General features: G+C 65.5%; 2 protein-coding genes across 2 annotated transcripts; one reads left to right on the top strand and one right to left on the bottom strand.

Moving 5' to 3' along the window:
• The first annotated feature begins 62 nt into the window (after positions 1 to 62).
• LOC121672259 (interleukin-17B-like) lies at positions 63 to 3,099 on the top strand. Its single transcript, XM_042044861.1, has 3 exons — positions 63 to 992; positions 1,888 to 2,174; positions 2,362 to 3,099. Exons 1-3 carry the CDS (start codon positions 972 to 974, stop codon positions 2,618 to 2,620), a joined length of 567 nt encoding a protein of 188 aa, XP_041900795.1. The 5' UTR covers positions 63 to 971; the 3' UTR covers positions 2,621 to 3,099.
• Positions 3,100 to 3,645: 546 nt separating this feature from the next.
• On the bottom strand, positions 3,646 to 6,610 carry LOC121672258 (prenylcysteine oxidase-like). The gene is made up of 6 exons (XM_042044859.1): positions 6,594 to 6,610; positions 6,119 to 6,325; positions 5,508 to 5,682; positions 5,216 to 5,427; positions 4,987 to 5,127; positions 3,646 to 4,461 (listed from the first exon to the last, which is right to left on the bottom strand). The coding sequence occupies exons 2-6, from the start codon at positions 6,141 to 6,143 to the stop codon at positions 3,803 to 3,805; spliced, it is 1,212 nt and encodes a 403-aa protein (XP_041900793.1). The 5' UTR covers positions 6,144 to 6,325; positions 6,594 to 6,610; the 3' UTR covers positions 3,646 to 3,802.
• Between the last annotated feature and the right edge of the window lie 64 nt (positions 6,611 to 6,674).

Raw genomic sequence — 6,674 nt, 5'->3', positions numbered from 1 at the left:
GGCGGAGGGATGCAGGGCGGGATGGAGGGGCGGAGGGATGCAGGGAGCGATGGAGAGGAAGGAGGAGGGATGCAGACGGGAAGGACGGAGAGCTGGGAGCGGTTGGGTGGCGGACAGCACCATCGCGTGGCACTTGACCGCAGGGACAGCGACAGCCCAGAGCTGGGGTGCAATCCCAGCCCCTGGCCCCCGCACGGGGAATTACAGCCAGCACCCCCGTGCCTCAGTTTCCCCCACCGCAGCACCCTGAACCCCGGTACTTGGCCCCGGGAGGCCAGAGCAGCACCCACCAGCACCCCGCAGATGCAGGGCCCAGCCCCACGGCCGGCTGTGGGCACAGCTGGTGTGTCCCCACGGCAGGAGCTGGAGGACGGCAGAAGGGGAAGGGTTTGGGGACAGACAGCCCAGGGGCGCAGGGAGTGATGGATGCCATCATCTCAGTGCTGGCCAGAAGGGTCTGGGGGCTCCTGGGGACAGCAGAGCTGCCGGTGGTGGTGGCACGCAGATGGCAGTGGGCCCTCAGCCCCAGGTTACCTGCTCACCTTGCTGCCAGCACAGGACACAGCCACGCCTGCTCCTCCTGGGAGCTCCTGCTCCGCCAGCCCAGCAGCCGTGTCCCTCCTGGCCGTGTCTGGGCTGTGACCATGCCGGTGACACCAGCAGAGCCCAAACCCCCTCCCCAGAGCATGTTGTTGCCAAGAGAGCCCCTCGGGGCTGCCTGGTCCGGAGGGGACCTGCCGCTGACCACAGTCGCCACCGCCAGAGGAGCCAGCGCCCAGGGCGGCGACGGGTGGCCGAGTCCCAGACCACGCTGGCCCCCTGCCCTGTCTGCTCCGAGGCTCCCTGGCACCTTGGGGACCGGACACACCTCCGGCGGGGCACAGCCAGGGGCTGGGGCTTTCCCTTTTTAGCTGCCCGGTTTGCAGGGACTGGCCACACTGCAGGACAGCAGCCGGCACCCCTCCGCGGCCATGGAGCGGGCTCCAAACCTGGTAGGTGCCTCCCCGGCGGCTCAGGGCTTGCTCCTCGTTTTCTTTCTCGAACAGAATTATTTGCACGCTTGTTTACCTGGGGTTGTTTGCTTTGGAGGTGCCCTCTGTGGCCTGCCAGGGCCATCGCTGCCACGCCTGGCACGGCGAGGATGCAGCAGCCTGGGAGAGCAACGCCACGCCAGTCCGGCCGGACAGTCCGGCACCGGCCGGGGAGAACAGCCCTGGCCGAGCGGTCCCTGCCCCAGAGCACTGCACACCCACGGGCAGGGTGTGGGGCTGCCTGGGCCGCTGCAGGGACACGAATAGCAGGGAGCAGGACTACAGAAAGCAACTTTGTTCCCTGCTGGGCAGCCTGCCGGGTGGCAGCTCACGGCAGCTGGGCCCGGCGAGGCCGGAGGGAGAAGGGAAGGAAAAAGCATCTTTTCTCTCTCACCGTCCTCAGAGCACAGAGGGAGGGAGAGGAGGGTTTGGATAAAGATTCCATTCTTGACTGTCTCATCTCTGTAAGGCTCCTTTTAAACCAGAGGCTGCCCAGGTACAGCCTGAGCTGGGTCCCTCCCAGCACGCAGCTGCCTCGGGGTGGGCAGGGAGGGGACTGGGCACAGCTCGGGCAGCACAGGCAGGGGCACTTTGGGCAACACAAATTGCCAGCTGCGAGCAGGGCAAGGGGCAGCCACACACCTCAGCTCACCGTGACCATGTGCCCACCATCCCTGCAAACTGCCCTCAGGTGCTTCTCACCTGCAGGCCAGCGCTGCCTTTGGGCACTGAATGTGCCACCCCAAAGTCAGTGTGGTCCTGCCATCACCTGGTGATCCCCCAGAGGAGGGAGAGCTCCCCCTCCATGGCAGCCCTGCAGCCCGAGCAGCTGCTCACCATCCTCCTCCTTCCTCAGCTTCTCCTCTGCATCTTCACCTTCGCCATGGTCCTGGTGCCCGAAGCCAAGGACCAGAGCAAGGCAGCCAAGGGCAGGAGAAGGGGCCTGGCACGGCCACCTACAGCCACCCCTGCCCTGGCCTGGGCCCCGGATGATCCCTACAGCAGCATGGCAGAGTACGAGCACAGCATCCAGGACATGGTGCGCCAGCTGAGGAACGGCTCCGAGCCAGGGGACACCAAGTGCCAGGTGAACCTGAGGCTCTGGAGGTCCAACCGGAGGAGCCTGTCCCCCTGGGCGTACAGGTGAGCTCGGGGCAGGGACCTCTGGGACAGGCAAGGTGCCTCTGTGCCAGCACAGGGCTCCAGCACCTGGGGCTGTGGTGGCTGCTGGAGGCTGTGGCAGGATGCGATGCAGAACCCATTTCACCCCGGCCACCCACTGCCCCCATCACCACCTCTCCAGCCTTATCCTGCTTTCCCTCTCCTCCAGGATAAACCACGATGCCACACGGATCCCAGCAGACATCCCCGAGGCACGGTGCCTCTGCACTGGCTGCATCAACCCCTTCACCATGCAGGAGGACCGCACCATGGCCAGCATTCCCATCTACAGCCGGCTGCCCGTGCGCCGCCTGCTCTGCCCGGGCACAGCCGAGGCGGGGCACAGGCCCTCGGGGAAGAAGAAGTGCCACAAGAAGTACCAGATGGTGATGGAGACCATCGCTGTGGGCTGCACCTGCATCTTCTGAGGCTGCACAGATACCCCCTGCAGCTCCCCGTGGGCATCTAACCAGCTTGCTCTTGCTTCCCGAGCTTGCCCAACCCTTTGGGAGAGGTCACCTGGCTGGGCACCAGGGTGAGGGGAGCCCCTGTGCGAGAGCTCCTCAAAATTCCCCTGCTGACTCCGTCAGCCTCAGCCCCAGCAGCCACTCTGGGGACACCCAGTGCAGTGGAAGCCCCTGCAAATCACCCAGCCAGACACCCACTGCCCCGAGGCTTCAGGGCAGCTACGGGCTGGGGGAGAGGAGGAGGCAGCTGCCCATGGGCCCTCTGGCTGGGCACGATCAGGATCAGGATCAGGTCTCTTCCCTTCCCAAAGTCCCTACTTCCCTGTGTTCGCTCCATCGCTGCAATGGCTCGGGCAACACCCAGCCCTCCTGTCCTTCCCAGTCCTTCCCAGCCCTCCTGTCCTTCCCAGCCCTTCCCAGCCCTCCCATCCTTCCCAGTCCTCCCCAGCCCTCCCACAAGTTCCTCTGTGCCAGGCTGGGCAGTCCAAGGAGTGGGGAGAGCTGCTGGTGGTTTGGGCAGCTTCTGAAGTCTCAATAAAACGCATTGCTGGCCCTGGTCTGAGCTGGCCCTGCCTCGGCCCCTCACGCTGCCCCTCTGCCCTGCCCAACTTCTCCCACCGAGGCCCTTCTGCCCCCCAAACACCCCCAGAAACACAGAGCACCTGGCAGGACCTGTGATGGCCCATCCTGCATCCCTGGGGCACAGGAGCAGGGTTAGGCTCCGGGCACGGGAGAGGCCATGGGATCTCCAGCCTCACCTGTGGGTTTCCCAGAGGCAAAGCCAGGAAGGCAGGAGAGGCTGTGGTGTGACCTGGGAAGCTCAGGGGTGACCCATGTACTGCCAGTGCCAGCCAGCCTTGCTCGGGAAGCCGCCCAAGATCCCTCCCAAACACAGTGACCCTTTTTCAGGAGAAGGCACAGGCTCCTTTCCAGCAGAGCCTGGGGAAGGGGAACAGGGAAACTGAGGCACACGGCACAGACACAGCAACACTGGGCAGGAACTGTATTCCTGAAGGCCTTCAAGTCACCGGGACACAGCCTGTCCCTTGTCCCCCAGCCCCCCTGGCCTCCCCAAGGCAATAAATACTCCCTCCCCAGGCTACCACACACCAAAGCTCCCAGCCCACCAGCCCCACACGGGTGTCACAGCTCCGTCTTCACCTTGTGCATCAAGTCCTTCTGGTCGATCTTCTCCAGGTCCTGATGCCAGCGGTTGTAGGCCAGCAGGGCCACGTTTTTGGCCGCCACCGCTATCATCTCCATGGAGCTGGCCACCCACTCCACGCCGCTGAGGTAGAAGAGGTTCTCGTGGAGCACGATGGGCGGCAGGGCCTTGGCGGCGTCGTAGCGGGGGTACGCCTGCCACTCCGTCACCTGCACCGAGTAGTAGGACCTGAAGAGGGTCTTCAGCTGGTGCTTGTCCAGCGGCTGCTGGGACAGGACGCGCCACACCGCAGCCTCCTGGGGCTGCTTGCGCCGGAACGCCGCCGAGATGTTGACGGGGCAGATGTTGTCCATGGCGTGGAAGAAGAGGTCGGGAGTGTCGGTGGTGAGGATGCTGGTGAAAGGGAACAGCTTGGGGTCGGGGAAGCCGAAGTAGGAGGAGTTGAGGTAGCCGTGCACCACGGAGGTGACGGAGGGCTGGAAGGCTCCGGGGAAGTCGGCAATGGGGGGGTCGAAGTTCTCGAAGGTGAAGTTGCTCCTGCTGGGGTGCAGCGGAGTCGTCACCACCACCATGTCGTAGAAAGCCGAGCCCTGGCCTTCAGTGCTCTCGTAGTGGACCTGATACAGGGCTCTCCCCTCTGAAAAGAGACAGGGGACAGTCAGGAGCTGCCCTGAGCCCCAGGTGGTGCTGCCCTGGCCCTCCTTTTTCCAACCTGACCTCCATGCCCTGGTTTTCCAGTACACACCAGCGCTGGACCACAGCACCTGATGCTTATGGGTGAGTTGCTGACACCTTAGGCTGGCAGAAAGACTTCATTAAGACTCTGGGAAAATGTTTCCAGAGACGTCCAGCCTAGTGGGGGCACAGAGGGTTGGGGGAACACAGCCCACCCCCCAGGCCCCAGATATTCTTCTGCTGTGCTGGATGGGGGAGCAAGCCTGCAATACGGATGGTGCCACAGGAGGACCTGAGGGACCTCAAGAGGGAGACCTCAGGTACTGCAGGGTCCCAGTGGATCAGAAAATTCCCAGGAGGACATTCCCAGGCCCTCTCCCAAGTGCCTTACCAGGACCAGGATGCTCTCCAGCCCCAGCACCCCCACGCTGCCACCATCAACCTCCCACCCTGGTGCACCCAGACCCACAGCCGTGCCCAGGCTCACCCGAGCTGTGCAGGGAGATGCCTGTCACCCTGGCTGAGATGACATTGGCCTTGGTCAGCTTCAGCAGACCTGAACACACCAGCTTGTTCCCTCCTTCCACCGCCCAGGTGCTGCCCTGGGCTCCCGCCAGCGACATGGCTCCTGCAGAGAGGAAGAGGAGGGTGGCTCCACAGCCTGCCCGCAGAGGGGACACTGAGGAGTGTCACACAGCAAGGAGAGGTGGCTTCACCTGCGAAGGCGGGCACCAGCACGGACTGGCCGTAGCTGGAGCGCAGGACGGCGGCGATGACATCGTCCACAAAGCGCTGGGTGACACCCACCTCCAGCAGAGACTCGGCCACCGAGCGCTGGGTCATGTTCACAAAGGCCTCACCGCCCAGCGAGCGCAGCAGCTCCTCCAGGCTGGAGAAGGCGTAGCCGTGTGCCTGGTACTTGTAGATCCTGGAGAGGATGGGAGCAGGGGGCACCCGGTGACGCCCCGGTGCCAGGGAAAACCCCCCCAGCCCCGCGGGCTCTCCTACCTCATGAACTTCTCCATCACCTCCTCCACCCACATCTGCAGGCGCAGGAAGCTGATGCCGTAGTGCCACCAGAGCCGGAAGAGGTTGAGCAGGTACCAGTCGGTCTCCTCCAGGACGAAGTGCTCCCCGCTGAAGATGGCGCTTTTCCCGGCCACCTCGCGCCGGTGCTTGAGGCCTGGCGGGAGCAGAGGGAGCGCGTGGCTGGCCCTCCCTGGGGCTGCCCGGCTCCTGGGAAAGGCCAGCGCTGGACACATCCCAGCAGGGACATGGGCGAAGATGCTCTTGGAGGAGCATCAGGAATGAGAGACCCCAAGGCATGGGATCCCAGCCAGATCATGTTGGGGCACCGCATGGAGCTGCTGCTGCCTACTGGAACAGACCGGTGGGAGTTCGTGAAGAACCTCCCAGCACTAATTCCACCCCATCCCTTTCTCTTTCCAGAGCACAGCAGGGCAGGGGTGCATGGACAGCAAGGGGATCACCGCATGCCTGGGGTGCCAAGGGGGGCTGGCAGAAACCCTCCCCACCGCCCCAAGCACAGAGCCCGGGGGTGTCCCAGCCCCCCAGCTCAGCGAGGGATGCCGTGCAAGCGCTGGGACGCCCACGCTCACCCAGGATCTTGACGAAGTCCTGCATGTGGAGGCTGAGGGCGTGGATGGAGGCTCCCCGGCTCTCATACTGCTGCTTGTTGACGGTGACGGTGGCCAGGCGCCCGCCCACGCCCGCCGCCTCGTACACGTCCAGCTGCACCTGCGGCCCGAAGTGCTGCTGCAAGAAGTACGCGGCGGCCGAGCCCCCCAGCCCGGCGCCCACCACGGCTGCGGGCGAGAGCGGCGAGAGGCCGGGTCAGCGGGGCCACGGGGGTCCCGCCGCTCCCCCAGCCGCGGTGGGGAAGCATCCCCGCGAAGGCGGGGATGCGCTGGGATGCGCGGGGATGGGGATGCAGCGGCGCGGAGCCCCTCGGCCGCGCAGAGGTGCGGAACGCTCTGCGCCGGCCCCGGCGGGGCAGGGAGGCGGCCCGGTGCTGCCGGCCCCCACCGCGGGCACCCGGCTGCCCAGCCCAGCCCAGCCCGTTCCCCCGCGTACCGATGGAGCGCGGCGCGGCGCGGGCGGCGGGGGCCATCCCCGCCTTCGCGGGGATGCTTCCCCACCGCGGCTGGGGGAGCG

This window comes from Corvus kubaryi, unplaced genomic scaffold (genome assembly GCF_017639235.1).
Source record: "Corvus kubaryi isolate FWS band 111438036 unplaced genomic scaffold, C.kubaryi_AGA036_p1.0 45962, whole genome shotgun sequence".
Classification (NCBI taxonomy): Eukaryota; Metazoa; Chordata; class Aves; order Passeriformes; family Corvidae; genus Corvus; species Corvus kubaryi.
The sequence above is the reverse complement of the archived record's forward strand: the minus strand, read 5'-3'. Positions and strand labels throughout refer to the sequence as shown.

Coding starts and splice junctions, on each gene's coding strand:
- LOC121672259 (XM_042044861.1), top strand. CDS start 972: ATGGAGCGGGCTCCAAACCTG. Junction 993..1,887: donor TGGAGCGGGCTCCAAACCTG/GTAGGTGCCTCC, acceptor CTCCTTCCTCAG/CTTCTCCTCTGCATCTTCAC. Junction 2,175..2,361: donor CTGTCCCCCTGGGCGTACAG/GTGAGCTCGGGG, acceptor CCTCTCCTCCAG/GATAAACCACGATGCCACAC.
- LOC121672258 (XM_042044859.1), bottom strand. CDS start 6,143: ATGCAGGACTTCGTCAAGATCCTGG. Junction 5,428..5,507: donor GTGATGGAGAAGTTCATGAG/GTAGGAGAGCCC, acceptor CATCCTCTCCAG/GATCTACAAGTACCAGGCAC. Junction 5,128..5,215: donor GCTGGTGCCCGCCTTCGCAG/GTGAAGCCACCT, acceptor TCCTCTCTGCAG/GAGCCATGTCGCTGGCGGGA.